Source organism: Polistes canadensis, unplaced genomic scaffold (assembly GCF_001313835.1).
Source record: "Polistes canadensis isolate GaletaPanama2010 unplaced genomic scaffold, ASM131383v1 scaffold_57, whole genome shotgun sequence".
Taxonomy (NCBI): domain Eukaryota; kingdom Metazoa; phylum Arthropoda; class Insecta; order Hymenoptera; family Vespidae; genus Polistes; species Polistes canadensis.
In genome coordinates this window covers 241,617-261,003 of record NW_014569604.1, presented here as the reverse complement: position 1 = coordinate 261,003, position 19,387 = coordinate 241,617, and the positions used below count along the sequence as shown (strand labels likewise).

The following is a 19,387-nucleotide window of genomic DNA, read 5'->3' as shown; positions in this document are numbered from 1 at the left end:
TACGCTATTGTAAAAGGCACATCTTATGATGGAATTAATATTTATTTTTAAATGTTAATTTTTTACGAGATTCAAAATTCCTTGTAATTTTTTTCTTTTTTTTTTTAAGGAAATCCTACGATTTTTTGTTTGCATGAATTAATTCTTTGTACAATTCAAAATAAACAAATATGATTAATTCGCGAGTTACTATTATATACATACATATGTATATTTCAATATCTTTGTAATTATTAAATGTATATATGTATGTATATATATTAAACGTATATATCATAAGAAACGTAATAATATTAAAACAATTAAAAAATAAGTTTAAAATTCGAGTCGTTACATGAAATACAATTTAAATTTCCCGCCACAAACTTCCGCAAGGTAGTACTGTAGAATGCTACTTAAAAAGCGCGGGAAACTAAAATAACAAATGATACTCAACAATAATTAATCTAAACATTGTAGATAATTATTATCTCGAAAAAAAATGTCGTTTAAATTCAATTAGATCATCTAATAATTCGATACGTAATCTTTAACAGTCTCGGAGTATGATGTTTGAACGTAAACACGCAAGGATAGAAATTAATTCAAATTGAATTATAGTATCTAATGGATGAATCAGCAACGTTTTCTATCGAAAGAGCATCCACGAATGTCATCGTTTCTTAGTAATTTCCGCCATGACGATTATAAAAAAAACATGCGATTACTCATTGACGAATATCCGGTTGTTTCTTTTTCACAAGAGAAATGCATATAGATAAAGAGATAGACGGAAAGAGAAAGATAAAGAAGTAATTAAAAAAAAAAAAACAAAAGAAAATAAGAAGATAAAAATAGAAAGTTAATGTTGATTTCAATAAGTAAGAAAGAAAGAAAGAGATTTGTGATCATAATATCTCCTGCTGTGATCCTCGTCAGCCTGCATAGTTTTTTTCTTCGTGGCTTAGTTCATCATTCTACTCTCTCTCTCTCTCTCTCTCTCTGTTCAGTCTTCTTTTAACCTCGTGTGCGTTGAGTGTTTCTCTTTCTACTTCCCTCTCCATACCCCTCCTATCGCCTCCCCTCCTTCGAAGAAGCTTCACCATATTCTACAACGTTTCGAACCTTACTAAACTAGACTATATTTTGAGCACGTTTAAACTTTGACTAGCTGCGTTACTCCTAGTTCATCGGACGTTTTAAATATCGTTTTACGTTTAATTTCACACTTACTTATTTTTCCTTAATGTTATAACTCTAGCTTATCCTGCTCTCTTTTCTTTTATCCTCCTCCTCTCTTGTTCTCAACAAGATTCTTTCTCTCTCTCTCTTTCTACATATCTATCTATCTATCTCTATCCTTCCGTACGTATATACGTACGCACCGCATACACGCATACACATAAAAACACACACAAACGCTTGCATCAGTTCTACACGTATACGTATACGGAGGTACCGGGTAAAGAATAATCGTCGCGCGACTTTACGTATTCTCGCGCACATTACGGACGTTTCCAGGCTCCAGGATGCAGGCTATCAAGTGCGTGGTTGTCGGTGACGGGTACGTATTTATTATTTCAAAGAGAATAAAAAAATAGGTCTTAAGGTCGTTATTACAAAGGGTAATAACAAACAGGTCAAACCCATAAACGATGACGATGAGTTGTTACCTCAGTGGCCTCAGCCTCTCTTTCTCTCTCCAGCTTGTTCACCTCGAAATTCTAAAAGCCCATCCTCTCGATGTTGTTCATCAGTTTACCACGCCCGTCAACTCGACGATTACGTTTTTATAGATGAAATATTTTCCCTCGGATATTTTTTTCCTTATCCTATCGAATATGATATATATTTTTCTAACGAAATGTGTATCACGCCTATAGATTACGTATCGAGGACAAATCGCTTATTTAGCATTTCCCTCGAAACAGCGTCGACGTTTAATGTAATTACAATTTCTTCAAGTTCTTTTGTTTATATATAAACGTTATTATTTCTTTAAAAAGGGAAAATATGTATATAAAAAGAAAGATAGGAAAAAAAAGGAAATTAATGGAGAAAACATTAGAGAAATTTAGTTATTTCTGATAATGTGTTATAAGAATTGTGTAATCATTTCCTAAACATTTGATTTGGATAATGTAACAAGTAATAATCAATATGTATTCGTTGTATTTATAACTACAGAGCAGTGGGTAAAACGTGCCTCTTGATAAGCTATACTACCAATGCATTCCCGGGTGAATACATCCCAACCGTATTTGACAACTATTCTGCGAACGTGATGGTGGATGGAAAGCCCATTAACTTAGGTCTATGGGATACTGCTGGTCAAGAAGATTATGACAGATTAAGACCGCTGTCCTATCCACAAACAGATGTATTCTTGATTTGCTTCTCTTTGGTAAATCCTGCAAGTTTTGAGAATGTTCGTGCTAAATGGTATCCAGAAGTACGTCATCACTGTCCTGCGACTCCAATTATTTTAGTAGGCACTAAATTGGATCTACGTGAGGACAAAGAAACTATTGAGCGTCTTAAAGATAAGAAACTTGCACCTATTACTTATCCTCAGGTTTGTACAATTTCCTTTTGTTCTGGCATGAGTTAAAAATATTTGAATGTTTTTAACAGTTGGCATGTAACATTGTTATTACGTTGATATTATTATTTTTAGGGTTTGGCAATGGCAAAAGAAATAGGTGCTGTTAAATATTTAGAATGTTCCGCTTTAACGCAAAAAGGTTTGAAGACTGTTTTTGATGAAGCAATTCGTGCTGTTTTATGTCCTGTTCTTCAGGTTAAACCAAAACGCAGATGTTTCCTTCTATAATATTAATTGTTATCTTTTGCCTAATGGTCTGGAGTTCAATTGAGCATACTACCATTTCATCTCCAGCCTGTCAATTTTAATTGAATCACTACAAGTTACCGATCTTCGACCCCATAGTGTAGTTTGTGTCCAGCTCTGATAGACTGACTACAGCTGCCATGAAAACGCACAAATATCAATTTGGTGATTCTTATACTGAAAGATTAAAATACCATTGGGACAAAATTTACATTCATTGGAAATGCAAACTTATCCTGTTATCTCTGGTTACTGAAATCGAAAAGATCAAAGCACTAGTTTTTTGTGCTGATCATATAAATTTCCAGTCCAAGCTTTAATCTCATAACAAAGAGAAATATAAGTAGGCTGGTATTCTAGATAAACAAAGTATAAAAGATACCGAAAGAAGAACTGATTCTGTACAGTATGCTAAAGTGTGTTATTAATATTATGATTAATAATTATATATAAAGGGTAAAATATACAAATATTGCTATGTAATTGTACAAGAGCCCAAAAATCGAATACTAATCAGCTTAATCAAACGGGAGAGTGATCCATGTATAGTTTGCAGCTGTATATACACATAAAAGAATAAAAGAAATCTTTAGAATTTTATCTTTATAAGAGAATATATGTTAGCATAATTCATTGATCATAGATATATTACTTTACTGCTACATAAATTTAGCTACATTGGTTTCTCACTTTATACGTTTTAGCCAAATTTCAAATATTATTCGATTCAAAAATAATTAGCTGTAAGTAAATATTTTTAAAACGATATCTTATATACATTCATGGAGATTTTGTATATATATATAAAAAGTCAGATTTCTCTCTATATATAAAACTTGAATTGCTATGTAATCATGATAATACCATATGCAATTGCAAACCATGGAATATGGCGCACCTTTTTAATTAAACTGATCAACATTTCTCTATACATACCAGAGTTTAAAACAGACAATTGTATAAGTTTTTGGTGTATATGATATGAGTATGTATGTAAAATCAATTTATTACATTCTCTGCTTCCTTGTGCTGTTTTTTACAGTTTTACTGTAGAATCTGTTATTAGTACGCACAGTACATTGTCTTAATGTAGGCTGTATTGCATACCAGTCGAACATTAAAAGTACATCAAATTAAATAAAAGAAGCAGAGGATAAATGTATGCAAAATAAGAAGCAGTATGTATGATTGAGTGTACGACAGGTATGTCAGATGTGTGATAAAAAGGGAGCACGAATGTGTAAGTATAGAAAAAGAAAAAAAAAAAACAAATCTATAGCAAATAATTGTACATAAATGCTGAAGTTCAAATGTATTCCTATTATTATCACTTATGTGTATAAGTCACTGATCGAATCTAAATCGAACGTTACTTGTTTTTTTATATATATATTATAAATATATATAAAAGGGCTGGATCAAGATCTATATTCGAACGTCGTCAAAAATCCACCAACCTGTGCAATCTATGTCAGGTGGAATTGAGATTCGGTCCATGGAAAAAGAAAAAAAAACCATAAATACTGTAACTAAATATGCTTTATTAAATGGGTGTTTATTAAGCATCTTTCTATTTTTCTTGTTAAACTATATTCTTTGTAATCCTATTTTATGCTGATGTATCAAAGAAAGTATTTATTACAGATTTAACTTGCTCCGGTGTATGTTTGATGTATTTTCCTGGATTTTTAGAAAAAGAGACTCCACGATATTTGTTATAAAAAGTAGTATACAGGGGAACAATAGCTTGCTCAAGTTCTTTACGTATTTCTTCTCGTAAACGTCCATCAGGTACAGAATAAGAGCGTTGACACTTAGCAAGTTCTTCCAGTTCCCTTGTAAAACCCAAAAACTTTTCTTTGAGTACTTTAGAACCGGGTTCTGTACAAAAAGCAAAATGTAATTTAATTAGATCTACAAAATCGGAGTTATCTCAATATATTTCATATAATAGATTATAAACCTGGTTCATCGGATGAATGTTCAAGAAAACTTCGAGCCTTAACAAATGTTGTAAAGACATAATTGGTCTTATCTTTACTAAGTAAATCAACATAAGTTTGTTCAATAGTTGGTTCTGCTAATAGCAAAAGTTCCATTAGAGAGCTGCGACGTAAAGCATTGATAACATAGTTATGATTGTTTAAACGAAAGAGTGCTCGTAATGAAGGATCAGAATACGAAGCATCGCTCTTACTGACTAATGCTAAGTTTAATTGTGCTAAGACCTTTTCTGTAATAATGTTAAGTAATTAATAATGTTTAATTATATAATTGTTTAAATTAAAATTAGGTTAATACTAACTGATGTAAATGCCAAGTACAATTTTACGTTCAGTTTCTATTTGTTTTGTAGAGGATGGACCAACAGATTCCACATCTGCATTACGTATAAAAACTGTTCCTGCAGTATCCGCATATTCAGCTAATTGTTCTAGAAAAACTAAGACATTGCTTGTACCTTCCGCTACAGTACCATCTTTAGGTAAAATTGCATTAGATTCATTTCTAACACTTTCTGCAAAATCTTCTAAAGCCGTAGCTGCCTAAAAAATATTTTTATTATCAATATAAACAAGAAGTTTTTAAGGAGTATAATAAGCATATTTTCAAGAATAGTTATTTAAACATACAGTTCCATACAGTGCATTGAGAACATATGCAAATTTAGATCTAAGGGCATAATCGCATCCTTCTACAGTCCTCTCTAAGTCTGGTTTAAGCTCTTCAAGATGCTTTAAAATTGGGAAAACTACCAAAACAGCAGAAAAATCACGTCTCGCGAAACATCGTTTAGCCCTTGTTGCAATACTTTCTCCATCATGAGCCACAAGATCCATAGCACTCCGTACTGTAGCTTCAAGTACTTGAAGTTGTAAAGAAGGGGGTAAAATTCTACCAACCAACGAGCGCTCTGCTTGCATAAGTTTATGAAGTCCTGCAGTTAATAAAAGATAATTTTCCATTTCCTGTTCATCTGGTGCTACATCTTCTATTGAATATCCAGATAATTGTGGTTGTGGTTTTCTTGATGCAGTCAAAGATAGGCCAAATCCAGTAGTTTGCGATGCTTTCAATAACATTTTACTTGCTTTTTTTTCAAGTGCATGTTGTAATTTTCGTGATGCCCATCTTCCTGTTGTTTCTTGAGTACCACTTGAGTGACGATTAGGAAATTTGGCTCTCTAAAAGCATTTGATAATATAAATAATTAATAAGCATTATTTATATATTATCAAATGCTTTTTGGATTAGAATTTTATATTAAAGAATTTACCGGCATTGGACTGCCTGCGTGTGTGCTTCCTCCACTTGCACTTCTTTGATGTTCTTTAAGTAACTGTAAAGATCGAAGGACAATACTAGAACGTACAGAAGCATAAATTTTGGCATGTTTATGTTGGCCTCTTTCTTCCAACCAACCAGCTATTTTAAGTAAATCATCCATAACAGCTTCTGGTAATTGGCATAATGATTGAGGTGCATCTTCACCGCTCGTATCCTCATCAGAACCAATAAGATCCAGAAGAACAATTGGTAAAATGGGTTTACTTTGTCTGGTCAAAATATCATTAAATTCTGTGTATAAAGATTCTAATCCAATGGCGAATAAACTTGTAACATTTTCTAATTCCACAGAACTTGGATTATTTTTTTGAAAATATCGTTGAGCATTGTACAAACGATTCATAGCATCAAGAAAATTGTTTAAACCTGCAGAACTACTAGGTCCATTACGTATTGACTTTTCTACTTCTTGACATACACCATAATAGCCTATAGCATGATCCAATATGCAAAGTGTTTTTTCAATATCTATAATAAATATAAATATAAACATTAGGCAGTAGCCGATAATAATAAAAGGTACAAATATCTATTATATTTAATTATTTCAAATCGTACACGTACTATGTTGTTGTGACTGTAAATTTTCAGTTTCATTATAAACAGGAAGAATGGTACGTCGTAAAGTAGCCAAACGTTGTTCCAAAGAGAAAAGTATCCTAAGAACACCATTTGTTAATTTTCTACTTCGTTTTTCTGCTTCTTTCAATGCTTTTAAAGTGGCAATTTCTGATTCCAATTTGCATTGTATTTCAAATCTTCGTTCAGAAGTATCATTTAAAGTGTTATGCATTTTTTTCTAATATTGTTGTTCTAATATGCACCAATTATATTACTATTATTATTTATAACTATTGTTCTTGATTAAATAGTCAACGACATCTGTTAAATTAGAAATCAAGATCATATTATTTTCTACGTCAAATCTGCTCAGTTTCATGACGGAACATTAAGCACATCAGACTACACATTCATGAAACGTAACATTACCATCGGTGAAAACGTGTCAATGCGCTAGATGCAATAAACAGAATGCACTTTCAGGCAGGTTTCAAATAAAACATTTTGCTCTTTTAATTTTCCATTCTAACTAAAAGCGAAGAAATATTGAATCAATTTTATAATAGTGGTAATAATAAGGTGACTGACCTTATTTATAGTCTAGGAGATATTTAGACAAATGAGAAATAGAGATTTATATAGAATTAATTTGATTGGACGAATTTCCAAAACACCTGTTGATTGGTCAATTTTTTCAGTGCTAGTAACATATAAAATATATTGAAAAATACTAACAAAACTGGAGAGAGAAAAAATGGAGAAACGGGAAATCGCGTTTTTAAGAAATAAATGAATTTTTCTTAATGTATATTTTTCAAAATCAATTTGACTATGAAAAAAGAATATTTCACTAGATTCCTCGACGTCGAATGTTATTATTGGATGATTGAGAGAACGATTGGATATAAAAAAAAAAAAAAAAAGAAAGATTAAAAGATATAGGAACATTTAGAAAGCGTAAGTTAGTAAACATAATCATTCTAGTCGAAATTGGTCAGGCATGCTCTGTTATACGAAACCTCCTAGGCAAAGGTGGTGCTGTTCATCATAAGAGGGGGAAAACGCGGTCACGTGACTAAGCTGCGTTTTGAGCGCACTAACCAGGTACGAGTGAATTCGTTGTTTTTTTCGTGTTTTTTCGCGCGCCACGGCCGAAAAAGCCGAGGCGTCGTGAATTCATCTTATTTCTGCATTTGCATGCGCTCCCAAGGACGCGAACGACCTTCGTGATAACCGTGAGTTAAACGCAAATATTTAAACTGAACCTTCTTACGGGCTAACCATCGATGCTTCGATGCGACGATGGTTGACAAGCCTCCTCGCAGATCCAGAAATGGCGTCTCGCGTGCACATGGTCTACTAAAAGCGTATGACTACGTTCTCACCGTTACGGAATTTACAGTCTTTATGAAAACGTTTGTGCTCGTCTCTACTACAGTATTGAGTGAGAGTTCTTCCACAAGCTGCTGTCCCCAAATCGAGGATCTACCAGACGGATGTCTTTTGTGATATTCCTCGTAATCGTTCTCGCATTATCATCGCTTATGTTAAATTATTTGTCTTCTGGTATTATTCCGCAAATCGATAATAAATCTATGTTTTTTTTTTGTAATATTACTTGAAATTTTCGTGCCCCTTAGAGTATCGTTCGAATTTTCTAAAAAATGCTACCTTATTCTTCTTGAAGAAGAATCAAGAGTATTCCTACAATATGATCGTGTTATTGGCTATTTGGACGCACACTTTGATCGTCCCATTGTTTCTTCTTCAAATTTTATTCCTTGATTATATAATATTTGAATTTTTTAGATTTATGTTCCTAAATGAATATTACTCGGCTGTCCTAACCTTCTATGGTTAAAGCATTTCATGCATTAACTTATCGCAGATCATTATTATGCTAACATCTCTAATCTTATCCCACGTGGCTACATAAAAATTCTTTTAGTGAAAGCGATTCTTCAAGTTTAGACTATTTTCACTCTTAATTGGTTAATGATACCTAAAAGTACAAAAGTTCTTTTAGCCAATTTACAATTTATATTTTTTAAACTGTAGCATGCTAAGCAAGTTCTGTTTTGATATATTTGTTTTATTCCATTGTGTATATACCTTTGTTTAAATGTTAAGCTAGGTATTCTTTTTATTTATAATTCATGAGATTAATTTATAATTTATGTGTGTGTATACATTTAGATTTGTATACCTATAATAATTGTAGTTGAAATTGGAAATTAACACTAATTATATCTTATGATAGAATTATTATTCATTTGATATATTTAGTTAATAACTTTTCACTCATTTAATTATAATTTAAAAAAATAATTATTCTATATCTTATATAAATATTGTATTTTATTTTACTTTGTTTATTCATTTAAAAACATTTTTTTTGTTTATTTACTTGTTTACTTCATTTATTTCTGGGTATCATGATGCATTAATCATTGTATACATTTCAACTGGATATTGTTGTAATTTCTGAAAACGTTTGTAAGGATCTATATCATTAGATAGGATCTATTATCATTAATTTAATAATATTAAAGAGGGTCTTTCTTTTAAATAATAATTTATAACATATGTGTAATATACTGTATAGTACCTTATCTTTTTTGTACAAATATTTTATATATTGTTCTTTTTTGTTACAGTTTGTAAATAGAGAGTGTATATAGAGTAACAGGTGAGTGAAAAATAGTGCGTGGAGCTATATTTGGCGATGAGTTCAAATAATAAAACATCAGTGTCCTCCAGCGGAAGAGGAAATAAAATAAAATTATCACAACATGGTAAATCAGACCATCAAACTAAAACATCAGATTCGACTAAGCACGACAAAGTGCAGGTTTGTAATTAAATATATTATTGTTCTGGCGTTGAAAATGATTGGCTTGTATCAATGTTTTTATTTTCATATACGAAGGTATTATGGGTTTAGAAGGGACAAATAATAATATTATTAATAATAATAATAATAATAATAACAATAAAACAAACAAAGAGAAAAAGAATTAAATGTATTATATATATACTTACAAAATTATATATCAGTTAAATATAATAAAAAGATGATAATAATGATCATTATTAGATATATTTAACTGATTAATATAAAAACATTGATTAAATTAAACAGTTCTTAGATTCATTAAGAATTTTGTTTTAAGTACCATGGGATTCCTTCCTTTTTATTTTTAGTCAAACACTGCTCAGGTGCGACATGCACAAATCATTGATACTCGTTTGGGAGGTGTTGAAGATCCATCATTTAAGGAACGTATCAAAGAAGTTATGGATTTAACTTGTCGTTCTGAAGATGAGGTCATTATGGCCTTGCATGATAGTGATGGAGACCTGAATAGAGCTGCTATTGACCTTCTCGAGGGTGTTAAGACGGAATGGGAAGTAAAAAAAAAGAAGCCTCGTCAACCAAGTGGGTCAAAACAGATGATTGATCAAACAAGTGGTCAAAATGATGGCGGAGATTGGGATGAGAGACGTAACCAACGAAGTGGTGGACCACCGCGAATGCGAGGCCGTGCTAATCATGATAATCGTGAATGTAATTATTAAACAAAGAACATAAATAGAATTACTATTTCCTTTACGTTCGAAATTAAATAGTTTAATTTTTAAAGCAGGAATAAGAAATATGTTAAGCAATTTTGAATAATGTTTAGGGCGTGGACGTGAAAATAAGGAAAATGAGAGAAATATGGAAGAGAGTGCTCGAGATGGCAGCTATGGAGGAAGTAGAAGAGGTAGGGGAGGCCCTGGTAGATCAGGTCGTGGAGGTCGCGGAGGCGGAAGAGGTCTTGGTCCACGAGCATTTGCGAATCGAAACGATTCAGCCTCTGCTTCTTCGACTCATAGTTTCAGTCGACCAATTGACACCTGGGCAGGAAGTGAAGAACAACAAACATTAGTTCAACAACCTAAAATTGGTAAGTATAATATATTTTTCTGTAATTGAAATCAGATTTAAGCATTATCAATGTTAAATATCTTATAGCAGAGTGGAATAATTACGAGACAACAGAGGACTGGGATAATGAAGAGTATACAGGATCACTGGCCGATACTAAGGTTTTTACACCAAGTACGTCTTTGACAGAACAAGCTCCTGTACACGAGGAACCAAAGATTCAAGAATTACAGTCAATACAATCAAATCAGACTGTTAACCTGGGACTACTTCAGCAAGAAGTAAGTAATTTTGTGATGGGTTATTACATTTAATATAGATAACTTTTCAATATTGTTTGATATATATAATAATGCTATTTAATTCATTATTTATAAGGAAATTACGAAATTATCCGATATTCCTGCGATACAACAACAAGCATTGATTCCACAACAAGCTCAACAGCAACAAACTGTATTGAGCTTACCAACAATGCAACTATCACAACAACCAAATGCTATTAGTGGTGGTGTATTAACTGCTGCACAAACTCAATATTTGACGCAGCTAACTCAGCAAACTAGTGAAAATATAAAAACAGCCGGACAGGCTTCGTTTTCTTCGCAAATTACAAATCAGGTACTTAATTGATACATTAATCAACTATTCTTTCACCTTATATAAAATATATTAACAAGTTCATAATATTTTTTAATATCATAGCCACAAAGGCAATCTAAACAACGTCCAAGAGTACCACCTCCATCGAAGATTCCATCCACTGCGGTAGAAATGCCGGGCGATGCAGTTAACAGTGGCATTGGATTTCTTGATGTCCAATTTGGCGCACTTGAATTTGGAAGTGATTCAAGCTCACTCGATGGATCAGCTACTGAAAAGTATAATTCTAATAACAATGCAATTTCTAATGTTGAAGTTCCCTCTACTACAAATACTATAAACACAACTGGCACAAATAGTTCTATTGATATAGAAACCAAACAAACCTCCACAACCCCTTACAACGCCACTACTCAAATGGTAAATTATAATTATATATTATTAAATTTTTGAATTTATACATTTTATATATCTGTATAATTAATTAACATTTTAATTGTATGTCTTATTTTTTTTTCAGCTATCAGGCAATGACAGTTTACCTGTATCTAATGACCATTCAATAAATTCTCAAACGTTTGCGGGGCGTGGAAATACAGCTCAAAATTTGGATATAACCAAACAGGATTTTACATCACAAGTTTCCCCAGGAAATTCAGCTACGTATGGCACAGCGACGTATCAACCACAAAAGACGTTTCAACCATCTAATGCCACACCAAATTCATATAATACGTATTCAACAAATACACAATCAGGACAGTCTTTCCAGACTGTTTCAGTCACTAATGCCAATACATATTCTACAACAGCGACAGTTTCACAAACCAATTATAATTCCTCTTCATCATTCCCACAATCAAATTCTTCAAACTTTAGTCAAGCATCTCCATCTGCGTCAACATCTGCAGTTTCTGCTTACAATCAGCCAACTACTACAAACCAGGTAGCTTAAATATAGATGTAACATATTTTTATATATTCTTATATTATTTACTATTCTAATATATTTATTTTCTTAGGTATATCAAACAACAAGTGGTTATGCATCCACAACAACGTCTCAATATCAAGCAGCATCTGTCGCAACTAATACGGTATCAAATAGTAATGCTGGATATCAAGCGAGTGGATATCAAGGAACCTCTTCTTTTCAATCAAATCCTCAAGCTTATCAATCATCTGCTACTACCTTTAGTTCTCCTATTACTCAGGCTGCCGGACCTTATCAAAATGCAGCTCAATCTGTAAGTTTTATGTTTCTTCCAAACTTACGGTTTAAGTTTATAAGTTGATGAACTTATAAATAGATAATTTTAAAATTAATATTTGCAGGTTTATCCATATGGCAACTATGCCAGTCAACCACAAACTGCATCTCACAACCACAAATTGAATAGTAGTACAACAAAGGATTCTCAATATGAAAATAGCACAACGACTTCTAATAATTCTCTTGCAACAACGACGACAACCACATTAGGACTTAGTTCAACCTCTGTGAATAGTTCTCAAACAAAAGTAACCAGTTCCAATGGTAAGCTATAATAAGTTTTGTACAATTTATTAATTTGACAATATATAATTGTTTATAAACGAATGTTTTTTTGTCAGCTGTACCAAAAAGTACATCAAGTGGCGTTGTAACGGGTAATAGTAGTGGTAATATAACAGGTGGAGGAGCTGCAGGCAGCATGGCACCAATGCTTAGTCATCAGTACATTATGGGCCAAGGAGTGCCATATACTTTCCAGCAACCAATGTATAGCTACGAAGATCTACAACTTATGCAACAAAGAATACCGCATATGGTCAGTTGTTGCCTGATTTATAATGTTGCCTTATATCCAACATTCATATAATTCATTCAAGTATATGTTTCCTATACAGCTAAACGTCTTCTTTACTTGAATGAATTGAATTGCTTTTTTAGAGTAATGTATATATATTGATGCAGCACACATTCCTTTTGTCAGTTTTTATCTTCACCAACATGAGTTATGAATCATTATTGAAAGAAGACAGTATTGACACATGCATTATGACAATTTTAAATTAGGGTGCTCTGAATCACATTGTTCTATATAATGTTATCACTCTTTACTTTATTTACAGAATGCCATCTTAATCATTTTTTAAATGCTTGGTAGTTGCTCGCAATTCAATCACTTCATTGATGAAATTCTTAGTGTTGAATTTAAAAATTTTAAAATTTAATATCCTATTCTAAAAGAGCATTTCGCATATAAGACAAGCATTAATTTATTAAGGTCATCTCTATTCCTTTAAATTATTATTCGGTAGCAAATTTAAGAAAGTCTACGATCAATTGAAATAGGTATAAGTGGAAAATGATACATTGAGAGCATAGTTATATTTAAAAGAAAAAAATAAGTGATCTTGATCGCAGACATGGCATAGCTTAATTATCTTTCTTTTTCATTTGCTCAGTATCTGATGTCATGTATTTCAAACTGAATGAAAATAAACATCATAATCCCAGCAAGTGGACGTTATACTTTGTTTCATAGTTACGATTAAGTATTTTATTTAATCATGACAAAAAATACTTATCTAAGAAAATTTAACTATGAAGCATGGTTACAATTTACCGTATATTGTCCATCCTTTTCCAGTACATGTAGATCTTAGAACTTAGTTAGCGTCCTTGTATTTGAAGTACACAGTGTATGCATGTAGTTTTGTGTTTGGCCTCCCTGACTAACCTGCAGCCCACTACTGGTTACTATGACGCGGCTCTGGGCTATCAGACGACTGGACCAGCAACCAGTCTTGGTGGGGCACGAGGTGATGCGTTATCTGGTGTGCAAGGAGTTCAAGGAGTACAAGGCGTTCAAGGAGCATATACCAGTATTAGTGACGCTAGGTTTGCCAGAAATGATAGTAATGCGTCGCCGGTACCTTCTACCATGTCGCAACAGGTAAGATTTAAGTATCTAATTAATTTATTTAGCGTATTTAATAGTATTTTTGCAACAGCTTGATTTAATTGTGATAATTTTATTAATGAATATGTATCTTCGAACATATTAAGGAGATACTTATATACTTATAATATTTGCAGACTGCGACACAGCACCAACAACCTATGATGAACCCAACACTTCCTCCAGGTTATGCATATTTCACATATGGCGGAGGCATAATGCCAGGAGGTTTTCAATATGGAACTCCTGCTATTTACCCCGTAAGATTCTTTGAATGATTTATATTATATAGTTGATTTTATTTAAAATATTATTAATATAATTTACCATAGCAGATAGCTACAGCAGGGAATGCTGGAACAAATAGCGGAGCATACAGCGCTAAACCAGGAAGTTATGGATCTGGGTATGGTGGTGGTGCAAGTTACGATGCTTTAGCATCTGCGGGACCGTCCGGAGAATATAAAGCTGCCGGCAGTAATTATACTGGCACACAAGCCGGTAAAACTGGTACTTCTACAGGAAATACTAATACTGGTGGATCTTCTGCGACTGACATTAGTGCAACTATGTATGCAAAAAGTCATGTAGCACTTAGCAAAGTTAATGTAAGTAATAATATTGATTGTTAATTTTGAAATAATTAATATTCAAAAGTTAACCGTCTATTATGGGCTGATATTTTTTCCGTGATTTCAACAAAATTTATATAACTTTATTATATAATATATTAAATTATATTATATTATAAACAAATATTAATCTCTAAATACAAATTAACAATGAATTAACAATTTTCAAGAATATTAAGTTTACTACTATATTTCAAGTTGAAATTAATAATCTCTATAAACACTTTTTTATTGATTACAAAAAAAAAGATTATAAAATATTATGTGTGCCAGATTGGATTAACAAATAATATTAACTTATTGGTATGTGACTTCACACAAAGTTACACAGGCCCATAGAGGGTTAAGTCTTTGTTGCTGTTGTGTGTTGTGTGTGTGTCGTATGTATATATAATGTGTAATGTAATATTGATCTGATATTATAAAGATATTTCATTGAATAACAACAATTCACAACAAATTACAGTCATATGAAAAACAAGCTTTTCATTCTGCGACTCCACCACCATTTGGTATTACTGGTAGCCAAAATGCAGGATTGCCTGGAGGATATGGTACTCCGCATTTATTTATTCCAACGATGCCTCATCAGTTGCATCAACCACTTCATCAGGATGGTACCAATAGCACAGGTCAAAGGTCCAATACCAGTTCACAAAATAAAGCTCAAGCTAAGCCTGGTTACAGTCCTAGCTACTGGGCTGGAAGCAATTAAAGTATCTTGAACAAGATAAAGAAGGAAGGAGCGATGTAACAACCACTTTAGAAAAAATAAACATTCGCCATGTGACATATGGTGGTGTAAAACACGGACATTGATAAAAAGGGTTTACTTGGAACATGAGAATAAGGACAAAAGATTTGTTTTTTTCTTCAGATTATACATTTTGGCTATAAAACAGTATGGACTAAAGAGTGGGTCTTAATCGTTGGAAGGATTAAACAATATTTATTGTTACTCTTATAAGAAATATTTATATTTCTGAAATGAATATTCAAAGTAAACTTCCCTTAAAAAATGATTTCTTTAAAAATGAAATAATAAAATATTAATTTAAATTCTTCATTTTTTCAAAATTGTGACGTTCCAAATATTAACAATGATTAGATTGTTATAAATAATTTTGATTTTGAGTTTCATTTAATGAACAGAACTACAAAAGAGGGAAGTTTTTGTTTTGTCTACTAGTATATCTTATGCTTAACAAACATATATTAATATGTTGAATGTTTTTGAATTATTTGTAAACAATGTTTATTATAAAAGCAATGAATTGTATAATTCTTCCTAACAGAAGTTGCACTCGTGCCAAAAATAGACTGGTTGCGTAAGTGATAATTTCGAGATATTTGTCTTTATCACGAACGCAGGATAAAAACAGCGCGAGCAGGCTTCGTGTGGTTTATCGGAACGCTAGTAAACCTACTACTGAGTGTGTGAATAACGTAGCGCTTGTGTGAAAGAAAAAGAAAAAACCAGATAAGCTAACGGCTGCTGTATCAGCTCCTGTATATGCTTCAGTACACTACAGTGCAATTGCGAATATACCGCATCGACTGCAAAAAGTGATAATTTTTTGTAAAATGTAGGCATTTTGGCTAACATCAAACGTGCTCCTTTACACGAATGGAAAAAAAAAAGAAATAAGAACAAAGTAACCTTTCATGAAATAATGTAAAGATGTGTTTCTGTAAATTATAGTGTTTGTATGTATCAAGAAAATTTGAAGTACATAAACATTTATGATTATAATATTTTCACTTTTTGGTACATGAAATATAAGCAGGGATTAAATCAGATCAACATTATTTGTACCTATATAAAAAGTATTCTGTTCTTTTGCATCACTATAATAATTCGAGTGATTTTAATAGGTAAATATTACTTTTTGTTAGACGGTATTGAATTAAAGTTCCCGAATCAAAAAGGTAATGTCTTATGATTATATTATCTGAAATTATATTGTATGTATAAAATGATTTTATATTATTTATAGAGAAAAAAGTCAAATTAAGAAATTTTAGGTATACGTGTAGAAATATCAAGGGATATTAGGAGGTATCAACAAATTTCTTATCGTATCTTCGATCAGTTCAAAATGTAGCCCTGCTTCCTTCTGATCGTAAAGTCTCTATTAAGATTATTTTTTAGAAAATGAATTACAATTTTTCACAATAATATTATTTATATCCCTTTAAAAAATGCAACGATTAACATGAAAATTATTTCAATCGTTATTCTGCTTTTTCATAACTTATTATCCGCAAGTAACAACAACAAAAATTTAATATGTAACATACAAAATTCTTTATTTACATACTATTATTATTATTAGTATTTTTAATTATTATTAGTATTATTGTTATTATTATAAACATTCGTCAAAATTTTCTGCAGCATATAAAAATAAAAATAAAAAATGCACACAAAAATGATTTATTTTATAAAGATATTAATAGAAATATTGACTTAGAGTTCTTTAATTGTAGGAAAGATAATTTATACAATTTCTTATCACGCGTGTATTTATATTGCGAAGCATATGAACTCGAAATCATTAATAGCCCATTGTGAAAATTGTGAAAGATCGTTTATTGGACAAAAGATAAGAAAATGTATTGATTTTTAATTCATTGTAGATCTGATATATATACAGGATAGTCAACAAAAAAGAATTAGATATTTGAATGGTTTATAGTACTTACCAAGACGAGTAAAAAATGTTTAATTAATTTGGGTCCTACAATATTCTACATTGCCTATGTTCGCTTACCATATCGAACGCTCATAAATAGTAAAAGTTTAATTACATCGAAAGGGTTGATTTTGGGACCCCATATTAATTAGACTACTCATCTCGGTGAATACTATAAGCCCTTCAAATATCTAATCTTTTTTTGTCCCAACCTTGTATATATAATATTATTGGATAAGTAAAATAAAAAGCAATTTTTGCATTTCAAATTGATAAGAAGGAAGCACGTCTATGCAATTCTAGATATTTAATATACGATATACCTAGAATCACCTGATGATTAATTATCCATGGTAATTAATCCTGATAATTCACCTGATAACGATCTATGATAATTAGTCGTGTGTTCACCGACAAACCAAACTAGATAATACTTCAATGTAATTTTTAGTGTCATAATATCCAATCTCAGCCCGTCTATCTATTTGATACGAATAAAAATAAAAATGATGATGATGAAGAAGAAGAAGAAAAAGAATTAAAAGCGTCAGGTCATGTATTTGTTCAAAGGTTATCCATAACCATTTTCGATATAACGCGCCTTTTAAAGAAATATCACGTGATCGGGGATCTTTAAAAGGAGGGAAATTTGAAAGAGATAAAGTTATTAATGGTGACCAATGCACGCTTTAGAAAGTTATAGTTTACATCTTTGCATTATTAATAGTAAATCATTGCCAATATTCTTCCGATTAAAACGAACGATGCTAAATATGCATGTAGAAAACGATCCGTGTGATGCTGTGAGAATTTTTACGATTTATGCGTGGGTTATCATGTATCATAAATGAGATATCAATTCTCTCTTTTATTATTAACAAGAAGAAGAAGAAGACGACAAAAAAATAGACAAAGAAAAAAGAAAGAAAGATAAGATAACGGTTGTCAAAGCTTTATTAAGTACGGCTGACATAAACGAGAAACAAATAGTTGTAAGTAAACTCTTTTTCTCTTTCTCTCCCTTTCCCTTTCTCTCTCTTTCTCTTTCCCTCTCTCGTTAGCCGTCTCAAACGGTACACACATAAGCGGTATGAGTATAGGATATGTTTGAGGGAATATTGGAAGACCAAATGTAGGATAGCTTCCTTTGCTCCCAAAAATATACTATTTCTACTGACAAATTTTGGAAGAATTATAAACAAAACGAAAAGAAGAGAAACAGGAAGATAAAAATAAGACGATTCAATTTTAACGAGAATCATCTACGAATAAATGCTAATAAGAAACAAATATAAACAGCAATGCCACTGGTTGTAGGTACACTTTAATAAGAACTTTAATAAGGGGCCGTTGATTATAACGTGTTCGTTGTTCGTTGTATATTATTCAACGAATAAAACAAAGAGACACACAGAGAAGAAGAGCATTTGCAGTTGCGAAGAAAATGCGGAAAAAAAATGTTTATGTTCTTGTTTTATCTTACAATCTAGTATAGGCTTTAGTTATTTCGAACATATTTTGCCTTTTTTTCTCTATATTTTTTTTTTTTTTCTTTACTGTACACACGATGAACTTAGGATGAAATACAATAAATGTGATGTATAATGAAAAAAAATAAGAAGAAAAAAAGAAAGAAGATGGAATATTGTTATGGAAGAGATGAAAAGAAGAAAAAGAAACCATTAAAAGCGATTAAACATATATATAAAAAAAAATAAAAGAACAAAAAACATTAAAAAAAAAAATAAATAAATAAATAATAAATAAATAAATAAATAAAAGAAGGATAAACTTCAGAGTAAGCACGTTTGTTCTCGTAATAATTATTATACAATTCA

General features: G+C 31.6%; 3 protein-coding genes across 9 annotated transcripts; 2 read left to right on the top strand and 1 right to left on the bottom strand.

Annotated features, from left to right (window-relative positions):
- The first annotated feature begins 1,357 nt into the window (after window positions 1–1,357).
- Window positions 1,358–4,393, top strand: LOC106785799 (ras-related protein Rac1). Its single transcript, XM_014746529.1, has 3 exons — window positions 1,358–1,543; window positions 2,167–2,554; window positions 2,657–4,393. Exons 1-3 carry the CDS (start codon window positions 1,509–1,511, stop codon window positions 2,810–2,812), a joined length of 579 nt encoding a protein of 192 aa, XP_014602015.1. The 5' UTR covers window positions 1,358–1,508; the 3' UTR covers window positions 2,813–4,393.
- LOC106785798 (exocyst complex component 7) lies at window positions 4,354–7,304 on the bottom strand. 2 transcript variants are annotated; one of them, XM_014746527.1, is made up of 7 exons: window positions 7,169–7,304; window positions 6,743–7,060; window positions 6,108–6,646; window positions 5,464–6,015; window positions 5,136–5,376; window positions 4,794–5,063; window positions 4,354–4,711 (listed from the first exon to the last, which is right to left on the bottom strand). In XM_014746527.1, the coding sequence occupies exons 2-7, from the start codon at window positions 6,969–6,971 to the stop codon at window positions 4,440–4,442; spliced, it is 2,103 nt and encodes a 700-aa protein (XP_014602013.1). In that variant the 5' UTR covers window positions 6,972–7,060; window positions 7,169–7,304; the 3' UTR covers window positions 4,354–4,439. The 2 variants fall into 2 exon arrangements, with proteins under 2 accessions (XP_014602013.1, XP_014602012.1); XM_014746526.1 differs by having other exon boundaries at window positions 6,743–7,304.
- A 442-nt stretch (window positions 7,305–7,746) lies between these two features.
- Window positions 7,747–17,003, top strand: LOC106785828 (protein lingerer). Of its 6 annotated transcripts, none has more exons than XM_014746584.1 (15): window positions 7,747–7,843; window positions 9,397–9,590; window positions 9,944–10,307; window positions 10,426–10,689; window positions 10,758–10,951; window positions 11,049–11,291; window positions 11,376–11,693; window positions 11,794–12,219; window positions 12,296–12,520; window positions 12,609–12,810; window positions 12,888–13,084; window positions 14,006–14,215; window positions 14,359–14,481; window positions 14,554–14,829; window positions 15,320–17,003. In XM_014746584.1, the coding sequence occupies exons 2-15, from the start codon at window positions 9,465–9,467 to the stop codon at window positions 15,566–15,568; spliced, it is 3,417 nt and encodes a 1,138-aa protein (XP_014602070.1). In that variant the 5' UTR covers window positions 7,747–7,843; window positions 9,397–9,464; the 3' UTR covers window positions 15,569–17,003. The 6 variants fall into 6 exon arrangements, with proteins under 6 accessions (XP_014602070.1, XP_014602073.1, XP_014602074.1 ...); XM_014746587.1 differs by having other exon boundaries at window positions 7,842–7,974; window positions 10,761–10,951; XM_014746588.1 differs by having other exon boundaries at window positions 7,842–7,974; window positions 14,045–14,215.
- Window positions 17,004–19,387: the final 2,384 nt, after the last annotated feature.

Excerpts from the sequence above, each read along its gene's own strand:
- LOC106785828 (XM_014746584.1), top strand. The coding sequence starts at position 9,465 with ATGAGTTCAAATAATAAAACATCAGTGTCCTCCAGCGGAAGAGGAAAT. Across the intron at positions 10,690-10,757 it reads AGTTCAACAACCTAAAATTG|CAGAGTGGAATAATTACGAG; the intron begins GTAAGTATAATA and ends AATATCTTATAG. Across the intron at positions 10,952-11,048 it reads TGGGACTACTTCAGCAAGAA|GAAATTACGAAATTATCCGA; the intron begins GTAAGTAATTTT and ends ATTATTTATAAG.
- LOC106785798 (XM_014746526.1), bottom strand. The coding sequence starts at position 6,971 with ATGCATAACACTTTAAATGATACTTCTGAACGAAGATTTGAAATACAA. Across the intron at positions 6,647-6,742 it reads TTTACAGTCACAACAACATA|ATATTGAAAAAACACTTTGC; the intron begins GTACGTGTACGA and ends TATTTATTATAG. Across the intron at positions 5,064-5,135 it reads TGTACTTGGCATTTACATCA|AAAAGGTCTTAGCACAATTA; the intron begins GTTAGTATTAAC and ends ACATTATTACAG.
- LOC106785799 (XM_014746529.1), top strand. The coding sequence starts at position 1,509 with ATGCAGGCTATCAAGTGCGTGGTTGTCGGTGACGG. Across the intron at positions 1,544-2,166 it reads TGCGTGGTTGTCGGTGACGG|AGCAGTGGGTAAAACGTGCC; the intron begins GTACGTATTTAT and ends TTATAACTACAG. Across the intron at positions 2,555-2,656 it reads CACCTATTACTTATCCTCAG|GGTTTGGCAATGGCAAAAGA; the intron begins GTTTGTACAATT and ends TATTATTTTTAG.